At 38.8% G+C, this 21,091-nt stretch overlaps 1 protein-coding gene across 1 annotated transcript; it reads left to right on the top strand.

Annotated features, from left to right (window-relative positions):
- The first annotated feature begins 1,198 nt into the window (after window positions 1-1,198).
- Window positions 1,199-13,958, top strand: laptm4a (lysosomal protein transmembrane 4 alpha). Its single transcript, XM_043676668.1, has 6 exons — window positions 1,199-1,317; window positions 5,623-5,699; window positions 5,807-5,929; window positions 7,968-8,063; window positions 11,596-11,694; window positions 12,935-13,958. Exons 1-6 carry the CDS (start codon window positions 1,212-1,214, stop codon window positions 13,007-13,009), a joined length of 576 nt encoding a protein of 191 aa, XP_043532603.1. The 5' UTR covers window positions 1,199-1,211; the 3' UTR covers window positions 13,010-13,958.
- The last annotated feature ends 7,133 nt before the right edge of the window (window positions 13,959-21,091 follow it).

The raw sequence follows: 21,091 nt of genomic DNA, 5'->3' as shown, positions 1-21,091 counted from the left end.
ACACAGCAGAACTACATTTCAAAAGTATATCACCAGCTATGTACATGCTGCATGTATCAAGTTTTTAATATACACAAACTTTGTCCAAAACACTATCATCCCATCTTAATCTCTGGTCATCTAAACCCATTACATTGTTTTCAAACAACTACTTAGATCTTTCTCCTTTTTGATCATGTGTCTGCAGCCACCTGTAGAGCTACATTCTACTGTACTGTTTGCTCTTCCTACACTGGCCAAATGTTTATTTACTTTATGGCCCTGTTAATTGGATTTTCTTAACCAGTTACCTTGCTGCAGTCCCTCTATTTAAGCCTCAAATGGCTTTTTATCAACTTTGGTCACCCCTTACGCTTCCTTGATATGTTTTGGATCACTTGAATAATATTTAAAAGTTATTGATACTGGAGCAGCAAATAGCTTGTGTTTGCATCCTATCATGGTGTAAAATTGAATTAATTTAGTCCTTTGTGTCATTTGTGGGCTCGCCCAAGAACAAGTGACCATAAAAGTCCTGTCAATATTCAAAGTAATTTGCATTGATGAATCTCCATATTTCACCATCCTTGGAATTAAATTAACCGTAAGTTGAACTGGACCAGCCATATTAATACTATCCTTGCAAGAACACGTCAGAGGCTAGGAATTGTACGCTGTGTAACTTCCCTTCTGTTTTCCCCAAAAATCTGTCCTCCACAAGGCACAAGTCAGAGTGTGATGGAATGCTGTCCATTTGCATGGAAGATGCAGCTCCAATAAAATTCAAGCAGCCTGGCACCATCCAAGTAAAGCATTTTACTGTCACCTCCAGCACCTTAAACATTCCTTTCTTCACCACCGACACACAGTGCAGTGGACACACTCTAATAACTCACCAGACTCCTTCAGCAGCATCTTCCAAGCCCATGACCTGGAATTCTTGTACAGCATTGGGGATGTATGTACAGTGCTTGGACTGCTGTGGTTCAAGAAAACCGTTCATCACTATCACCTAAAGGACAATAAATGCTGGCCTAATGACCCAAACCCAAATCCTGTGAATGAATATAAAAGTGGTGACTGCATAATGTAAATAGTCCATTACCCTGCCTTTTGGTTCTTTTTATAATGGGTGCATATCATAGAAGACAAAGCATAAAATCAATGAAGTGATGTTTTATTGCCTAGTGTTTATTGCTACATCTGTTTTTGAACAGGTGGTGAATTTACTAATGGGTATATTGCTTACTGTGGCAATAACTCACCCAGAAACAGTCCCTCCACTGGACCTACAGTATGAAGTCATTGGAAACTACTATTCCTCAGATAAACTAACAGGTATGCAAAGATATTTAATATGCTTAGATTTGATTCACTACTTGAACAGCTTGTTATTTATATTTCACCCACTACAGTAACTTCTGTTAAAAAAATGTTGGAAATAAACATAAGTACACCATTCCTTCTGTAGCTATACAGTCGTTATGGTGAACCTTTTGCAAGGTAAGTACCATAAGTTGAAGATTAGGAAATAATTCATTGTGCCACTTGATACAGGAGTCTACTTTTTGCCTTCCATGTAAGGACTGTCAATGAACAATGACTCAGTATCCTTTCTCTTTAAGGTCAGTGTGTTGTAAATTTCCCTTATGAGTAAGAAATCCTCTTTGCTATCCCTTCTGAACAGGCTTGCTCTAATTTCAAGGTTATGCCTTTTTAAAATTATGGTTTCTCCAACTAGTGCTTTATCAATTCTCTGAACTTTTATATTAAATTCCTCAAATTAATGTTGACGTATTAAACTGTAGGGGATAGAGGAGAAAGTGAGGACTGCAGATGCTGGAGAGTCAGTCAGAAAGTGTGGTGCTGGAAAAGCACAGCAGGTCAGGCAGCATCTGAGGAGCAGGAGAGTTGATGTATCAGGCATAAGCCCTTCATCAAGAATTAGACAATAGAGCCTAGGAAAATGCAAAAGTAAATTATTTAAACCATGGTATGATTAAAATAAATCTGCATGGCCAGTATACTCTTTGAGACAGGAGTTTAACTCAATAGTTTATTATTGTTTTAGTTGAATAAAAACTTGGACAGAGTGCATCTGGAGAATAGCTCCTCTATTTCATTAATTTTTAAGATAAAGCCTGAAGTGCAATTATCCTCCACACTCACTTGTTTGTAAGATGGTAAGGTCCTGGGTAATCTTGTTGAACAAAGAGACCTTGGAGTGCAGATTCATACTTCCTTGAAAGTGGAGTTGCAGATAGGGTAGAGAAGAAAGTGTTTAGTATGCCTGCCTTTATTGGTCAATGCTTTGAGTATAGGAGTTGGGAGGTCATATTGCGGCTGTACAGAACATTAGTTAGGCCACTTTTGGAATGCAGTGTTCAATTCTAGTTTCCCTGCTATAGGAAGGATGTTGTGACCTTTGAAAGGTTGCAAAAGGATTTACAAGGATGTTGCCATGGTTGAGACTGAGCTACAGGGCGAGGCTGAGTAGGCTCGTGCTATTTTCCCTGGAGCTTTGGGGGTTGAGGGGTGATCTTATAGAGGTTTATAAAATCATGAGAGGCACGGATAGGGTAAATAGACAAGATCTTTTCTCGGGGTGGGGGAGTCCAAAACTAGAGGGCATAGGTTTACGGTGAGAGGAGAAAGATTTAACAAGGACGTGAGGGGAAAATTTTTCGCAAAGATGGTAATGCATGTATGGAATGAGCTGCCAAAGGAAATGGTGGAGGTGGGTACAATTTTAACATTTTAAAAGACATCTGGATGGGTATATGAATAAGAAGGGTGTCAAGGGATATGGCCCAAATGCTGGCAAATGGGACAAGATTATTTTAGGATGTTGGGTTGGCATGGACCGAAGGGTCTGTTTCCGTGCTGTACATCTCTGACTGTGACTTAATGCAATCCTCATCTTTCTGAATTTCTGGTATCTCCAAAGCATTTTGCTACCACTGCAATTTAGGAAACAGATAATTTAAGTATATCAAGGTCTCATTCACAATATGCCAGTAGGTTAAAGGGTAAATATTGAATGGGACATCAGGTGGAGGTTGCGAAAGTGCACAAATTAAATGTAGTTTAAAATACATTCACTGGAAGACACATCTGTGCCTTGACTTTTATTTGGGTATCTTCAACAATGAAACATGCACCAGTATTGCACTTATGTCCAAATTTTGTACTCCAGCTCTAGACTGGGATTTGAACCCTCAACTATTGACTTTAATCTGTTTCATAAATAATGGTTTGAAAACTCAAACACAGGAGCAGAAGTAGGCATTCCCTCCTGAAGCCTGGTAAAATGTAGCTCATCAACTACCTCAACACCATATTCCTACAGTAATCCCAAATCATTTGATGTAATTAATAATGACAACAACTCAATTTCGTGAATCTTTATGGCAAGTAATTTTGTTCGTCAAGAGAACCAAAACTGCACACAACAGTCAAGGTACGGTGTCCTCCGTGTTCCATTGAATTAAAATCTTGCCTCTGTTTTGAAATCCTCTTGGCACACCATTTCCTTTCCAAATTATTTGCTGTACCTGCACTTACTTGCTGCTGAAGAGGGCTGCATGCTTTACAAGAGTAATATTTACAAGAGTAATATAGAGACCAGTGTGTGCAACTGCTGTTTTCCTCCTGTGTAATAAGTTTCTGTCATGTGGATAGGGCATTTATAGACTCTTCTGTTGCTTTCAAATGACATAGGCTTTCAAATGACGTAGGCTTTCTCTTTGCCTGTGCACCTATACAATTCACAAACACTTAAAGCAACTGGTAGCTTTGTGTTTGATCAATGTTATACTTCCTAATCTTTAGAAAAGATTCTGCCATAAAGATTTACCATGTGAATGTTTTCAGTGATGGAGTATTGTTTTGTAGAATTTGTCTTTATACCTTACTAGAAAATGTTAAAATTATCAGTGTACTATTGATATCATATTGCATTAAGTTATTTATCTGATATTTTAGTTTGGTTCAGGTGCCAATTAAAAACCTTGATAGAAAAGTAACAAAAATGTCACCTGAACTGTATTATACATATGAGGCAACAGAAATCTCACAACTGCAACTCTTTCAATTGCAGATTTGTTTTCTATAGCATGATGGCTGTGCATTACCATGAAAAAGTAGATGCTTAAAACAATGATTCAGTTAACATGTTGTAAATTGTTCTAGGATGTTTTGCATGCAACATTCTCCAGTCTCTTCATTTAAGATGCACTTTACACCTAAGTTCCTCCTGCCAATGTGAATAATGGCCCAGTTATCTGCATTGCAGTTCATCTGCCATTTTCTTGCCCACTCACAGCCTGTTTGAAAGCTTGGAAATTTTATATTTCATCTCACATCCAAATCATTGACACAGATTGTGAACAACTGAGGTCCTATCACTGACCCTTGCAATACCTCACTGATTAAAGCCATCCGATCTGAGAATAGATGCAGAGAGGCATGAGTAGGCCATTCAGCCATTTGAGCCTTCACTGCCATTCAGTTATAATCACGGGTGATCATTGTGCTCCCTGCCCTAATCCTGTTTCTTTCTCCGTAGATGCTGCCCAACCTACTGAGTAGATTCAGCATTTTCAGTTTTTCATATTTTCTAAACCTGACTCTGCAGCAATCTGCTGTTTTGGCTGCATGTAGTGTGTTCCAGTGTGGCAAAGAAGCCTTTGTATATGTGCACATCCATGCTATTTGATCCGTCCACATAGTGCATTTATACAGTTGATTTGATGTACAGAAGTACCTCTGCATTTAATCGCAGAATTATGAAAAAGTAAATTTCACGGCAGTAAAAACGGTGGTTTAGTCCTCTAACTAATTAATAACTATATTGGCACAGTTGTTTCAGTGAATTTGGACAGACTTTGGTATTTGCAACACCATGTGTATGGATGGAGTTCAGGCTTTATTTTCTCATGTATCTCTGATTGGGATCAAATCCAACCCATGTGGGGACCTAGCTAGTCCAATTGGACACTATTCATCTTGAAAGGTACATATTAGATAGTGTTTGGGGTATTCGAGAATGGAAAAGAGTAGTAATCTAGCAGATGTATTTCTTGACCCAGTCAATATTAGGGGAGATTTGAAGTTGCTTGTGTTGTGGACCTAAAAGTACTATTCATTTTACATTTTTGTTCATTCCTTCCCTTGTTGGAAGATGGTCGGGAGAAAGAAAGTTCACAATTTCTGTAGCTTATGTAGTTCTATAATAACGTGTAAATGTTAGTAATAAATTCCCACATATCGTTAGATTTTGTTCTTAGGGAAATGAGCCATAACAGTTTCTCTTTCAGAAAAGGGAAGATGCATTTTTTTTTTTGCTTATCTAGTTATAGATTAGTTTTGGTCACGTTCATGAAGAAATCCACAACCTTTTTGAAAGAAAATATAGAATACTGAGAAGGTGCATCTGTGTTATTTATTCAGGAGACGTTAAAAATGGTGGAAATAGAGGAAAAGCTTTTACAATCCAATTAACATCTCCCAATATAAACATCTGATGCTTGAATGATAAATTCATTATCAGAATATTTGTTACAGATCAGATTTTTGTCACCATTAACTAAATTTCTTAGTATCTAATGTTTAATTTTTCATTTTTCTTTCCTATCTGTACAGAGAATGCATGTGTTGGCTTTACCATCTCACTTTTGATGTTTACTATCAGTGCCATGTTGGTGTACGGTGCTGTCACTGTAAGTATTTTCATTTTGAATATCTTGCCTGAAATGTCCACTTGTTCTTGGATTATAGTTGTGAATTTGTAAATTTTCTAACCATTAATTTTTCTTTTCCCTTTCAGCATCGTGGAGGATGGCTGATTCCATTTTTCTGTTACCTGTTGTTTAATTTTGCTCTTTCTTGCCTTGTTGCAATCAGCTCTCTCACCTATGTGCCAAGAATCAAGGACTATCTGGACCAACTGGTAAGTCCTTGTTAAAAGTGCATTCTTGCAGCAGTTGGGAAATACAGGAGTTGTATATTTTCTGTTGCCATGGAGAGGGTAGAGCATGCAATTTCAACATCAAGTTAAAGGCTTCTCTAAAACTTAGATGTTGCAGACAGCCACCAGAGTTTTGGATTTGCAGTTTGGCCCTGAATGACCAGTAGTCTCTGCTGTTGCAAAATGAATAATTAGATGTTGATCCAGTTTGCACCTGCCGCAGAGAAAATGTTGACTGTTATTGACCATGTGAAATGTAGTTTGTAAAACTCTAAGGAGTTAAAACCAGGCTGGAGGGTTAACCAGCTGAAGCTATGTTTGAATCCAGAAGAAGTGAATGTCATCTTTTTAAAAAAAAAACAGTCACTTTATGAATTTTTTTTGTCAAAGATAGCAGAATGGAGCAAATTCTGTTTGGTTGTTTAAATCGTAAGTTGCTACAAAGAGTACAATAGTGTTACAACATTAGTCATTGATATAGTAAAATATATTTTAAAACGTGAAGTCTTTGTTAATAACTGGAAGTTTGAATTTTTCTTTAAAGTGTTACTGGTCTCTTCGGCGGTCATAACATGTCGTTTGGTCCAAAAAGTCTTTCCCAATGTTTATGCTTCATTCAAGTTTCCTGTAAATCTGCAATTGTAACCACTTATTCCTTTTCTCTTCAATGCTTATCTAGCTTTCTTGTAACTTGCTTATACTATTCTCTTCAGTTACTCCTCGGAGTCGAATGTTTTGTCTACTTGTTGCTTATTATTCAGACGGAGAGTGGCTGCAAGAAAATGCAGCATAGTGGGATCTGGGTTAGCATGTTGATGCAGCAATAATTAAGAAGACAAGTGCAATTTCGGCCTTTATTCCAAGAGAGGTGAAATTTAAAAATGGGTAAGTCTTGTTGCTGAGGCTGCATTTGGAATAATGAGTCTTGGTCCCCCGTCTTGGGGAAAAAAAAGGTCTTTGAAGGCTGTTGAGATGACGGGCGATCTTATTGAAATGTAAAAGTTGCTGAGGGGCTTGTCAGTGTAGATATTAAGATATATCCACTCGGAGGGGAATGTCAACCAAGGGGGCATAGTTACAAAATAAGGGGAATTCATTTAAAACTGTGAAGTAATTTCTGCCAAATGGGTGGTGAATGTCACCTATTCCAGACAGTAGTGGAGGCTAGATCACTGGAAGTATTTAAAGAGAAGGCAAGTAGACTTTTGAAATGCCAGAGAGTTTATATGAAAGAAGTTGAGCTTTTGGGCAGATCAGCTGTGATCTTGTTGAATGGTGGGGCAGGGCTAAGTTGCTGAATGGACCTACACCTATATATATTCTTTGGTTGAGGTTTCTTTTTGATTTGCCTATTGATGGCATTTAGTTACACTCTCTTCCATTGTGCTTTTATCAACATTTGCATAATTTTACAAATTGCTCTTAAGTCCCATCATAGCCTTTTTCAAAGGAGAAGTGTGTTGGTCGTTTCCTGATATGTGTGCCCACACATTTCTGCTACTATCCTTGAAAAACCTCTTCTACACATTGTCCAGTGTGACTAAACCTTTTTGAAATATGTTCAGAACTGCTCACAAGTACGCAAATCCACTGTAGTCTATCCAAGATCCAAGGTTTAGAATAACTAGTTTTCAATTTTATCCAACTAGGTAAACTCTAATGGATAGTCTTTTATATGGTCTTACTAACCTGCATTTAGTGACTGACATTTGTATACCAATTCCATTTGTTTGTTCCATTACCCCACCGATACTTGTATCTTCTAATTAATGTGATCTCCCCATTCTTCTTACTAACGTGCTACCTCTCATAATAAAACTTCATTTCCCAGTTGTTTGTCCATTAACATAATATAACTGAAATATCGTCAGTTTATTAATCCCACATGTTTGAAATTAATAGTTTTATCCAATGTTCAGGTATTGGAGATGTAATACAGTATTGTGTTTTAAATAAAGTACTGAAAGTATAAACTGCTGGGTTTAATATTTCGAATGCGTAAAACATTTTGATTTTACAGCCTGACTTCCCTTACAAAGATGATCTCCTTGCTTTGGACTCCAGCTGCCTTTTGCTGATAGTTCTGCTTTCTTTTGCCATTATCATAACTGTGAAGGTAAGACTATAGAAGCAATGTGCTTAGTTTTTTTTAATTGGACATGTAATGGTAGTTGTTGTGTTTTAAACGTTTTATATCTATATATGGTGGCTTATCATAACTGTGAAGGTAAGACTATAGAAGCAATGTGCTTAGTTTTTTTTAATTGGACATGTAATGGTAGTTGTGTTTTAAACGTTTTATATCTATATATGGTGGCTCAGTGGTTAGTACTATAGCCTCACAGCACCAGGGACCCAGGTTCAATTCCAGCCTCAGGTGACTGTGTGTGTGTGTGTGTGTGTGTGTGGAGTTTGCACGTTCTCCCTGTGTCTGCGTGGCTTTCCTCCAGTTTCCTCCAACAGTCCAAAGACGTGCAGGTTAGGTGAATTGGCCATGCTAAACTGCCCATAGTGTTAGGTGCATAGAGGGAAATGAGTCTGGGTGGGTTACTCTTTGGAGGGTCTGTGTGGTCTTGTTGTGCCGAAGGGCCTGTTTCCACACTCTGGGGAATCTTAAAATGTGCAAATGTACCTATGGAAGTAAACTTTAGTAATTCATGGGATATGGACATTACTGGCAAGGCCAGAATTTGTTGCTAAATGTACTTGAAACTGAGTGGCTTAATAGGGATTTTAAAGGGCACTTCTGGGTTTGACGCTCATGTAGACCAGGGCATAAGAATAGACAGTTTCCTTCCTTAATACATTAGTAAATCAGATAACAATCAATGATGGTTTGTCGCAGTCATTAAGGCAGTGACTACCTTTATTTCAAATTTATTACCGGACTTGAACTTTCCCAGCTCTTATGGTAGGGTTTGAACCTCTCACTGGGTGAGTAGACCAGTGACATTAGCACTATGTTACCATCTCAGCTATAAAAACACACTTTAATTTCCAAGACAGTTCGTCATTTTATGGACTGTTTGTGACTTTACTGAATAATTGAATATTCGCTTTAACAGACCTACATTGTGACTCTTGGTACAATATTACAACATCTTTCTCTCAAATGAGCTTTACTAAATTAGACCAAACTTGGTTCCACCCTTGTCACCACTTAAAATATTTTGTCTGTCTACATTATGACACCATTTTCTTCCTTGTGTGGTTAATACCTTTCCTTCATTCACATTGCATAGCTTTTCTGTCCAGTCTACTATCTTTAATTAGATTTGTCTGTGATTTCCCATGTACTTCATTGTAAGGAAAAGGCAGCAGCTAATCTGTGTGAACTGTTTAAAAAATACCCATTGACTTAGATATGCAACATTTTTTTGAATGAAGTTAAAAATCACACAACACCAGGTTATAGTCCAGCAGGTTTATTTGGAAGCACTATGTTTTGAAGTGCTGCTGCTTCATCAGATGCTGTGGAGCAGAATCGTACGACCAACAGGTTTTTTCGGAATCCATAGCTTTCAAAGCTCTGCTTCATCAGATAGTGTGGAGTAGAATCATATGACACAGACTTTATAGCAACAGGATTGCAGTATTATGGATAGTAGGACTAAACAAATTTAGCAAAACAAAAGATGACAGAATTAAGCTAAATTTGTTTAATATAACATTTTATGACACTGCAATCCTGTTCGTGTCGTATGATTCTATTCCACACCATCTGATGAAGAAGCAGAGCTTTGAAAGCTATTGATTTCAAATAAACCTGTTGGACTATAACCTGGTGTTGTGATATTTTTAACCTTGTCCACCCCAGTCCAACACTGGCACCTCCAAATCATGGCTTTTTTGAATGCTTCTGTTTGAGAAAAAAAATCCGTTAATGTGCCAGGCTTCTGGTACACCTTTTTTCTCGCGTTTTGTCTTAGATCTTTCTCTCTTCTCCTTTTCTATTTTTATCTTTAGCTAGAGGATCCTGAGTGAGTGTTTTGTGTTCTCTAATTCTCAGTGTGATAGCTGAAGTTCATATCTCAACATATCAACTTTTTTTTTCCCAAGAGATATGACAAAAGTAATTTTTCATAGATGCATGGAATGGAGAAATTATACTACAGAAAAAAACAAAAGCAACCCTAACACACACCAGTTGCTTATCTCTGTCTCTAATCAGTGTGAGAAGGATAGTTGCAGCAGAGAGACTGTCAGTTTTCTAAGGCTGTACTATCGAGGGCTATTGATTTCCAAAGTACACATTTGCACTGAATTGGAACTTGAGGTGTGCCTTTTTAGCTTCTGTGCACTGGTCCAATCAGCTGTCAGTATTTTCTAATTGACCATGTTCAATGATGTTATTACACACCCCTGTGTAGGTGAGACTGAGCCTGGGCCTCTGGGCTCCAAGGTAGGAACATTATTACTGTGCCACAAGAGCCCTCCTTAAACTTGGACTGTTTTGCCTTGTGCGTAGCCTGGTTTTTAGACTAATGTATTTGGAGCTGCTCTTTGCAAACATGACTGATAGCTTCGAAAATGTGAGACAATAACAAGCTGGTTAGCAAGGGTGTTGGGTGATTCGTTCTTAAGTACTACTTTTCTTGTAGACAGAGCTAGCACAGTTAGACCTGAAGGCTCTATTGGCTGTAAGCCATGTGATTAGATTGGATTCCCTACAGCTTGGAAACAGGCCATTTGGCCCAACAAGTCCACTCCGACCCTCCGAAGAGTAACCCACCCAGACCCATTTCCCTCTATGCACCTAACACTATGGGCAGTTTAGCATGGCCAATTCACCTAACCTGCACGTCTTTGGACTGTGGGAGGAAACCGGAGCACTCAGCGGAAACCCTTGCAGGCACTGGGAGAATGTGCAAACTCCACACACACTCGCCCGAGGCTGGGATTGAACCTAGGTCCTTGGAGCTGTGCAGCAGCAGTGCCAACCACTGAGCCACCGTGCCATCCAGTAGTGAATTGAGATTTGGATTGGCCCTGAGATATACTTTTTGGAGGGGCGTTCAGAACTTTTCCTTCAGTGCTTCAAGCTGGTGATCTGCTCTTTGACACTGCAGCTGAGGTTGGGGCTAGGCTGAGGTGTCGTGTCTGGGGAAGGGGATCATTGATTAACCAGAAGCAGCACTTTTCTGGCTTGATTTTGACACTAATGGACAAACTCTCATGTCATAGTGATAAGTTATTACTTTAGTTTGGGACAGCTTTGTTGTGATCAGGTTACTTTTGAGAGACAGGAGATCTTTTGGGAAATTTGATGCTCTAATACAGAGATTTAGTGAAAGATTTTATATCATATGTAAATCTAGGGAAATATGGCTGGGCTAACCCACCTCTGATCATAGATAAGACTTCACTCAATTCAACACAATGGCCTTGCATTAATGCCTTAAAATATGTTGGAACTAATGTTTAATTTGTTTTAGTTTGATCCCTTTTTGCCTGACCTACTACAGTACAGTAATTTCATTAAAATTCTATTGTCTTTATAGAAGAAAACAAAAGTCAGCTGAACTGAATTCATTTGGTGTCTAGATTATTGTAGCTTAGAAATGTTTTAGTAAATGTACTTTAATTTTATTATATTAAATTACAACCGATCATCAAGTACGTATTGCTTTTGCTGTTCTGTTCTGTAGGCTTACTTCATTAATTGTGTTTGGAACTGCTACAAGTACATCAACAATAAGAACACACCTGAGATAGCTGTGTACCCAGCGTTTGAGACACCCATGCAGGTAAACAAAAATATTCATAATTTTGCCATGCATTTAATGTGAACGGGATAGGAGTGTAAGTTCATTTAATTTCTCCTTTTTCAATCATACATACTTTATTCTCCACTATCTTGATTTACCTTCTCGCTAATGGTGGTGCCCATGAAGTTGTGTGGAGGCACGTCAGGGTGGGGATGAGTTTAGGCAGGAGGTGACAGACAGACAGATAGTTGCATGGGTCCAGGAAAGGAGGGATGTTGCATCATGATAGAGAAGAGTGTCAAGTTGGCAGGGGAAGGTAGTAAAGTTGGGTTGGGAGAGGAATATTTCGTGTGGGGGAGGGATGTGGGCAAAGTGTCAGGGTTGGAAGGGACATTGAAGTGTGTTGAGATGGAAGGGCCACATTTGTGTGCATGTTGGGGGCTGTAAGGGAGACATGTCAGAATGGAATCGCAGGGAGCATCTTAGCAGTTCAAGGTGTAAAAGGAGGAGAGCGGGGGAGAGGAGAAGCGTTACAGCTGGATCAAGTGTAGGAGAAGTAAGGGTTGTCAAGGGTGAGGGAGTTTTGGAACACTATTTGGTGGGTTTGTCAGGGAGGAGGGACATCAGGGGAAAAGTATGGACCATGGAGCGATGTGGCTGATGGGAGAGAGAGGTGGCATTAGTACCTGTTGGGTCAGAGTTGATAGTGTTTTTAATAGATGTCTGATTCAAGCAGAGCTGGCTTTTGGTTGCCTACTTGCTTATATCCAACTCAAATACAAATGACATTAGTTCCAAACAATGAACAGAAGTGGCTTTGAAAGGCTGTTTCTTGTCAACTGAAATCCTAAGACTTGCAACAGAAATATTACACTCAGCTAAATCAAAACATTGATTCACAGCTCCAGGGGTACCACAGTTGAGCAAGTAAAGTTATTTGTGACATCAAGTTATACTTACAATCTTCTGCCTGTCTCGATTTGTTGTTCATTGCTATGTTTACCAAGGCAGTGACATGTCAAATGTTACATTTTTAAAATTACACTATATGCAAAACAAATAAAAGGTTTATTGCAGTGTTTTAATTGGTACTAGTGAGCAGAGAGTATCGTATATCTTTTGATGCTTTGCTGCAAGTTTGCCATCTAGCCAATTAATTGGATTAAAACTTGTGAACATGTGCTGGTTTGCATGATGTGTTGTCTAAATTGCATGTATTTCAGATCAATATTATTTGACACAGCTACAGTATTTAATCAATTTGTTTTTGTAATTTTAGTATGTGCTGCCAACTTACGAAATGGCTGTGAAGATGCCAGAGAAGGAGCCACCACCTCCCTACATGCCTGCTTGAACTCAATGTAAATCCATAACAAATCAGCAGTTTTCTCAACAAATTGAAGCCTGATTACCTTGCATTTAAGCTTTGAGACTTTGTAAGAGATATTCTGTACTTGTGTAAACTTTTAAGTATCTAAAAAAAATTATATTTTGTATCTAAACATGATTGAAACTAAAAGCTTTGAATATGCATTTTTTAAACTTTCTCTAATTACTTAACTGGGTATTTATGATCTTTCTGCACCACATTGAGATTATTTTATTTGAATTGTCATTTAAAATTATCTGGGTGCATTTGTGTTTTCTTTTTTATCCTCATTGCATCAAATGGAGAGTAGAATGGTTCTTGGGATAAACACAGGATAGAACCAGTCAATTATTTCAAACTTAACAATTTGAATTACATAAGCATTTGAACCACTTATTGTTGCAGAACTTGGAAGTTGAATTAAACAGTGTGTGATTTCTGCCACTAGAGGTTCCAGGTGATCTGTCACTGACTGTTAATGCAACCTCCTGGGGCAGAAATCATGGGCAACACCATTTTTCTCTGGTGCATCCAACTCTGCACATTTATTTTCTGGAAGGCATAGCATTCAAACTGTTGGAATTTTCAAATCAGACTGGTGAATTATGTGTCCATTGACAATAAGGAAATGTACTGTTGGTTATATGGATTGCATGTATTTGCACTTTTCTTGTGCTGTCAATTTGGTTTCAAGTTCCTTTCAGTATAAAATAGTATTTTTTTAGGTAAGGGAGAGGAAATTGAAATGCTTAAACAAAGTGCTGTTTTCTGTACTGTATAATTGATACAAGTGTGAACAATCATTTTGAGGATTGTAAGATTGCTTTATATGTCACTTTAAAAGATTCATTAAATATTTCCATTTATAACGTAGTTAAGTTTCTCTTTAAATAATTTTGCTTGATTAAAAGAACTGGCATTGCCTTTGCATTTACCTGTGTGTCAATAGTGGAATAAACGTTTTGTGCTGTTTGAATTTGGGTAAAAGGCCATATGGCTCATTGAGTCTGTACTAACATAACTACCACTAAACGTGCGCTAATCCCAATTTCCTGCACTTGTCCTAAATCCTTAAATGTTATGATATTTGAACTGCACATCCAAATGGTTAAGATTTTAAAGGTTAAGATTTCCAGCCTCCACTACCTTCTCAGGCAGTATATTCCAGATTCCCACTACCCAATGAGTTAAATTTTCTTTCTCAAATCCCCTCTGAATCTTCTGCCCCTTACCCTAAAACTCTTGCCCCCTCATGATTGACCCCTCAGCCAAGGGGAACAGCTGCCCTCTACTCACCCTGTCCATACTCCTCATTATTTTATACATCTCAATTGTTCACCACCTTAACCTATGCCTTTCCAAGTGGATATTAATTCGTTCCTTCAGAATTTTCTCCACTGACATGAGACTCACCAGTCAGAAATTCTGTGCTCATTTCTACCACCTTTTAAAAAGTGAAACAGCACTTGCCAGCCTGCAGTCCTCAGACACTTATCTCATGGCCAGAAGGGAATTAAAACATGTCAGAACCCCTGCAATTTCCTGCTTCTCCTCTCACAGCAGGCTCGGATGTAATACATCCAGGCCAAGAGATTTATCTGTTTTAAGCCTGATAGAGCCTCCAATATTTCCTTTGATAAACTGCAAGTTCCTCATAGTCCCTTTTCCTGAATTCTGTATCTACATTCTCCTTTTCCACAGTGAAGGCTGAAGAGAAGTATTCATTCAACACCCTTACAAAGTTCTGCAGCTTTACACACAAATTGTCCCACTGGGCCCTATTCTTTCCCTAGTTAACCTCTTTCTTTTAATGTATTTATAAAATATCTTGGGATTTTTCCCTAAACCTTTTAGTTAGTCCTTTATCATGCCCCTTTTTGCTCTTCAAATTCCTTTCTTAACTTAGCTTTGTTGAGCTGTGTTTTCACTTATTAACAAAAATAGCCTTAAAATTTATTTCCAGAATTTTTAGCCGTTAGTAGTATTCCCATAAATGTTTCTACAAATCGGACCGATTTAAAATAGAATGGATGGATAATCATACAGTCCTGTTGATCACCCCACATTTTTTAAGTTCTTAAAGTTGGCCAGTATTTATTGTCCATCCTGAATCGCAGTTGAGTTGTCCATATTGTTATTGCGTCATATTGTTGCGTGTAGGCCAGATCAGGTAGGAACTGCAGATTCCCTTCCTATAAAATACTTTAGGTGTTTTACTGAATTCAATAATTTCACTATCTGCCCTAGTGGAATTCAAATCCAAGTTCCCAGAGCATTCTTCTGAGATTCTAGATTGCTAGTTCTTCTTTGGACAGCTGATCAAACACTTAATCAATGAGAATTTGTTTCCTAGAATTTGAAGCCTAAGCAACCAATAATGAAGCAGAGAAATTGTTGAAGGCAAAAAAAAAGCCAGAATTAGAGTGGGGATTTCAGCAGGCTGTATCCCTGGAGGAGGTAGCATAGGCTAGGAGTGAAAACGTGGAGGAGTTTAAATTGGAGTGTTGGTAAATAAGAGTGTGAAATAAGAAATCTGTAGTTTTAACTCCAGTCCGAATAGATGGACAATCTTCTAGGCAACATTGCCACAGTTTCAAGGCTGTACAGGCAGGTACAATGGAGTTCAGAGAATAATATTGAACATTTGTGATCAGTAAAATGTTTGCTTCGATGGGAAATAATTCAATTATGGTTGTATAGGACGCTCTACAATAGAATGAGGGTTGACTTTCATGTATTAAGATTAATATTACTGATAAAACTTTACTGTCAAACAACTTTTGGAGTGTACAGGACACAATGTAGTCTGGGTGGGGTACTTTCTATGTCCATAACACAGTGACTTAATAACAATCCTGAAAGGCATTGCTCTTGGACTGTGTGTTGACCAAATCTTTAACCAATCTTGAAAAATGTGGTGCTGGAAAAACACAGCAGGCCAGGTAGCATCCGAGGAGCAGGAGAATCGACATTTCGGGCATAACCCCTTCTTCAGGAAAATGTTTGCTTCGATGGGAAATAATTCAATTATGGATTCCTGAAGAAGGGCTTATGCCCGAAACGTTGATTCTCCTGCTCCTCGGATGCTGCCTGGCCTGCTGTGTTTTTCCAGCACCACATTTTTCAACCCTGGTCTCCGGCATCTGCAGTCCTCACTTTCTCTTAGTTGATCTTTAACCAATCTACCCATCACAGAACATGTATCAGTGGCCATATTTGTAAGAATGACTATTGTACAGTCATCTGTCCATTGTGCTAAATTTGCCAAGTCTAACGTTTCAAAGCTGACCATTCATGAGACGATATGACCTATCAGCAGCAGAATTAGATTTGACAAAAATTGTAACCTCGTGGCAGTACGTTCCACGTTACAATAAAGCTGGGAGATCAATGCTGGCTCAAAGAAGAGTGCAAAAGGCCTTGCCAGGAGCAGAACTAAAAATTCAACCCAGTGAAGCTACAGTTAGCATTGCATGATGCTAGTCCAAATTGTAATCATTACAGCTAAGTAATGATTGCAAACAAGGAACAGGCATGAGCTCTGCAATGCCACCACATCTGGACATTAATGGGGTGGTGGTCAATTAAACAGGAAAAACTTAGAAAGTAGGAAGAAGAACCAACCATTTGGCACATTGAACCTCTTCTGCGGTTCAGTGTGATCAAATCTGATCATCAGTGCTATAGTTGTGCTGTTTCTCATAGTCTTTAGTATCTAGAAATCTATATTTCTTGAATATATTCAGTGACTCGACCTCCACCGCTTTGTGGCAGAGGATTCCACAGGACCCTTCCCTTTGAAGTGAAGAAATGTTTCGTCTACCCGTACCCGAAGTCTGTGACCCCATTGTTTTAGAACCTCTCCCCTTCACAAAGTGGGGAGCATCATCCCTGTCTTTCTATAGAAAGTATATCTTTCTTTATGTAAGAACACTAAAACTGCACCCAATGCTCCAAGTATGGTCTTGTCATGGTCCAGTACAGCTGCAGTAAGATGTTATTATAGAGTCATAGAGGCGCACAGCACGGAAACAGACCCTTCGGTCCAGCTCGTCCATGCCGACCAGATATTCCAACCCAATGGAGTCCCACCTGCCAGCACCTGGCCCATATACCCACGCAGGTGCCTTTTAAATATTGCAATTGTACCAGCCTCCACCACTTCCTCTATCAGCTCATTCACACTCTGCGTGAAAAAGTTGCCCCTTAGGTCTCTTTTATATCTTTCCCCTCTCACCCTAAATCTATGCCTTCTAGTTCTGGAATCCCCCACCCCAGGAAGAATACTTTGTCTATTTATCCTATCCATGCCCCTCATGATTTTGTAAACCTCTATAAGTTCACCCCTCAACCTCCGATGCTCCAGGGAAAACAGCCCTAGCCTATTCAGCCTCTCCCTATAGTCAAATCCTCCAACCCTAGCAACATTCTTGTAAATCTTTTCTGAACCATTTCAGGTTTCAATCCTATCTACCTGCGACTCCATTTTCAAGGAGCTATGAACCTGCACTCCAAGGTCTCTAGGACCTTACCATTAAGTGTATAAGTCACTCAAACCTAATCCCCTTCCAATGAAGGCAGCATACAATCTAGTTGCTTTCCTAACTGCATGTTGTACTTCCCTGTTTGTTTTCAGTGATCGGTGTACACTGGCACCCAGATCCCTACTCTGCCATTCTGCTTTTCCTACTGAAGTGGATAACATCACACTTATCCACATTATACTGCATCTGGCATGTATTTACCCACTTATTCACTTTGTCTCTTCCTCACCATTCCCAATTCCTTCTAGTTTTATCGTCAGCAAGCCTGAAAATATTACATTTAATCCCTTCATCCAAATTCACAGGAATTCTGAATACAGGGCAATCTCGATGGGCGGGGACTATTTTGTTCAGATAATCGATGTTCGGATAATGGAGGTTGTACTGTATCTGGTACCAAGCATTGATGATACCCCAGTGATTACTGCCTTCCACTCCAAAATAGATCCATTTATTTCTGCTCTGTTTCCTGTCCGCTACCAAATTTTCAATCCAATAAAAGCAACATACTGTGAATTTTGGAAATGGACATTGGATTTACAATTCATGCCAGTAAGTTGCCCCTCTTGCAATCCCATGTGTTTTGATTTTGCAGGCTAATCTGTGTGTGAATTTACGAAAATCTTTCTGAAATCACAAATACACCACATCTAGTGGTTCTCCCTCATCTATACAACTAGTTGCATCTTCAAAATAACTCCAGGTTTGTCAAACATGACTGATAAATCCATGTCAGCTATGGCTAATCTCATTACTTATTTTCCAGTGTCCTACTATCACATCTGTTGTAAAAGGCTATAACATATTACCTACTGCTAATGTTTTACTAACCATTCAGCTATGGTTAATCTCATGAATATTTTCACATATCTTATATCTCATGCTTTGTAATAGGCTATAACATTTTACGTACTTCTAATGTTTTACTAACCAGTTTATAATTTTTTTTCTTCCTGTTTTTACGTGCTCTAAACTGTCAGGACTCTTTCAGAATATGCGTAATTTTAGAAGATGGAAGCTTTTCAAATATCCCTATTCTCAACAATAGGGCTCCCAGTATATCAGTGTAAAAATACATGGCTGAAGCATTTGCATCAATCTAAATCTACCCCCTAAATCTGCTTAGTTTAGGTTTTTGCCAGAGCCACTTAAGTGCAGATCTCATTGCAGCTTTGATTCAAACGTGACAGAAGAGCTGAACTCCAGAGGTGAGGTGAAGTGAGACTACCCTTAACATCAAAGCAGCTTTTCACCAGGAACGGTAGCAGGGAGCCCTCGCACAACTGGACTCAATGGGAATTAAGAATCAGAAGGAGGGTGACTCAAAGAAACTCCAATGGTTGCAGTCATACCTGGTGCAAATAAGATGGTTGTGGTTGTTGTAGGTCAATCCATCTCACCTGCATGACCTCTCTGCAGAAGTTGCTCAGAGATGTTTCCTAAGCCCAACCATCTTCAGCTTCTTCGTCAATCATTTTCCTTCCATTATAAGGTCAGAAGTGGGGACATTCACTGATGATTATGCAATTTTTAGCATCACGCTCAATTCCTCACATACTGAAGTTGGCCGTGTTCATATTCAGCAAGGTCTGGAGAATATCTAGGCTCGAATAGAAAAGTGGCAAGTAACATTTGTGCCATTTAAGTGCCAAACAATGACCATCTCCAACAAGAGAGCATCTAACCATCACATCTTGACATTTAATGGCATTACCATTGCTGAATTTCCCCATAAGCATCCTTATCCAAAAGCTGAACAAAAGGAACAGGACAGAGGCAGGTGGTTCTGTGGCAAGTAGCTTATCTCCTGCCCCACAATTCTTGTCTATCATCTTCAAAGCACTGGTCGAGAGTATAATGGAATACTCTCTGCTTTGCTAGATGAGTTCAGCTGTACCACCTAAGAAGTATGAAGGTGTGATTAAACGTCAGAAGAATGGTCATACAGAAAGTGAAGAATTGAACTGAATTGAATTAGCTTTATTGTCACATGTGCTCAAATGATTACAGTGAAAGGTTTAAGTCACCACAGTGCCATCTTAGATATAAAGATACCTCGGTATAGCTTCTTCCATTAGAGATTACTAACAGCGTAAGAATGTCAACAACACATTTTAGGCACACTTTACCTCGGTATAATCCTTAGTTACAGAATAGAGAAATGAAGAAAAGTAAATTACATTACAGCTATAGACAGTATAACTGAAGATTAGAAAAACTAGAAAGAATGTTAAAACGGCAAACATCGCAAGGGCTCTCTGAAGCAGACCAGCACATGGAGCCTCCATGTGGTCTGACTGTTGGCTGCTACTGTACCGTCACACTGGGCCGCTGTGGATCAGTAAATAGCAACAGCAGAATTAGTACAGGCATTGCCATCCAAAATGATCATGATCTGAAGGTCCCGAGTCTGTAAGGTGCTAACTGAAAAATGAGTTGCTATTCCTTGAACTTCCATAAAGCTGAAGTTTGTTAATAATAACTGAATGGGAGAGGGTTGTAGACAGTGTGACAGGTGGTGGATAACCTTTACAGTATAATAAAGAGACTTTAAAATCAGTTATAAATGGAATAGAACTAATAAAATACAGGTTGCAAAATTGTCTCTGAGTGTATTATGATGAATTCTAGGTCAGATCAAGTTCATGCCAGTGATTTGGTATCATCTATGAACAATGAGAGACTAGGGACCACATAAATTTAAATATTGTGCAGTCAGTACCAGTAAGGATAAGAGAATGCAAATTTAGAAGCTGAACTTCAAAGCAATAATAAATATATGAGATAGATATATAATAAATATATTCAACAGGGAAATATTGCTGAATATTGTGAAACAGATACAAGAATCTATAATTGGAACATAGGAATAGATAAGTAGGCACCTCTAGTTCTGCCACAATTCAATGAAATTATAGCTGACCAGGGAGCCAACTCCACATAACCCCTGATACCATTAGATAATAAGTAATTAGCATCAATTGCTCTTTGCAAAGATGATTTCCAAATTTCTGCCACTTTGTGCATGTGGATGTGTTTCCTAATTTCACTCCAGAAAGTTTTTCTCCAACGTTTATGCCAACCCCAGCCCTAGACTCTGCAATCAATGAAAATTGTTTCACCATGTCTGCCTGATCTGTTTCCAAAATGCCTTCAAACATTTGATCACATATATATTGTGAAGACGAAGTATGGAAGTTGCAGATGGATATAGATAGGTTGAGTGATTGGATAAATAAAACTGGTAGATGGAGGATAATGTGCAAAAATGTTAAGTTAGTCACTTCAGCAGGAAGAATGAAGAATCAATCTCAAAGGAGGATGCCCGTAAACAGGAAAGTGTCTTGAAGTGTGTATACTTCAATGCAAGAAGTATACGAAATAAGGTAGGTGAACTTGCAGCGTGGGTTGGTACCTGGGATTTCGATGTTGTGGCTATTACGGAGACATTGGTAGAACAGGGACAGGATTGGTTGTTGCAGGTTCCAGGGTTTAAATGTTTTAGTAGGGTCAGAGGTGGGGG

Source organism: Chiloscyllium plagiosum, chromosome 3 (assembly GCF_004010195.1).
Source record: "Chiloscyllium plagiosum isolate BGI_BamShark_2017 chromosome 3, ASM401019v2, whole genome shotgun sequence".
Classification (NCBI taxonomy): domain Eukaryota; kingdom Metazoa; phylum Chordata; class Chondrichthyes; order Orectolobiformes; family Hemiscylliidae; genus Chiloscyllium; species Chiloscyllium plagiosum.
The sequence above is the reverse complement of the archived record's forward strand: the minus strand, read 5'-3'. Positions and strand labels throughout refer to the sequence as shown.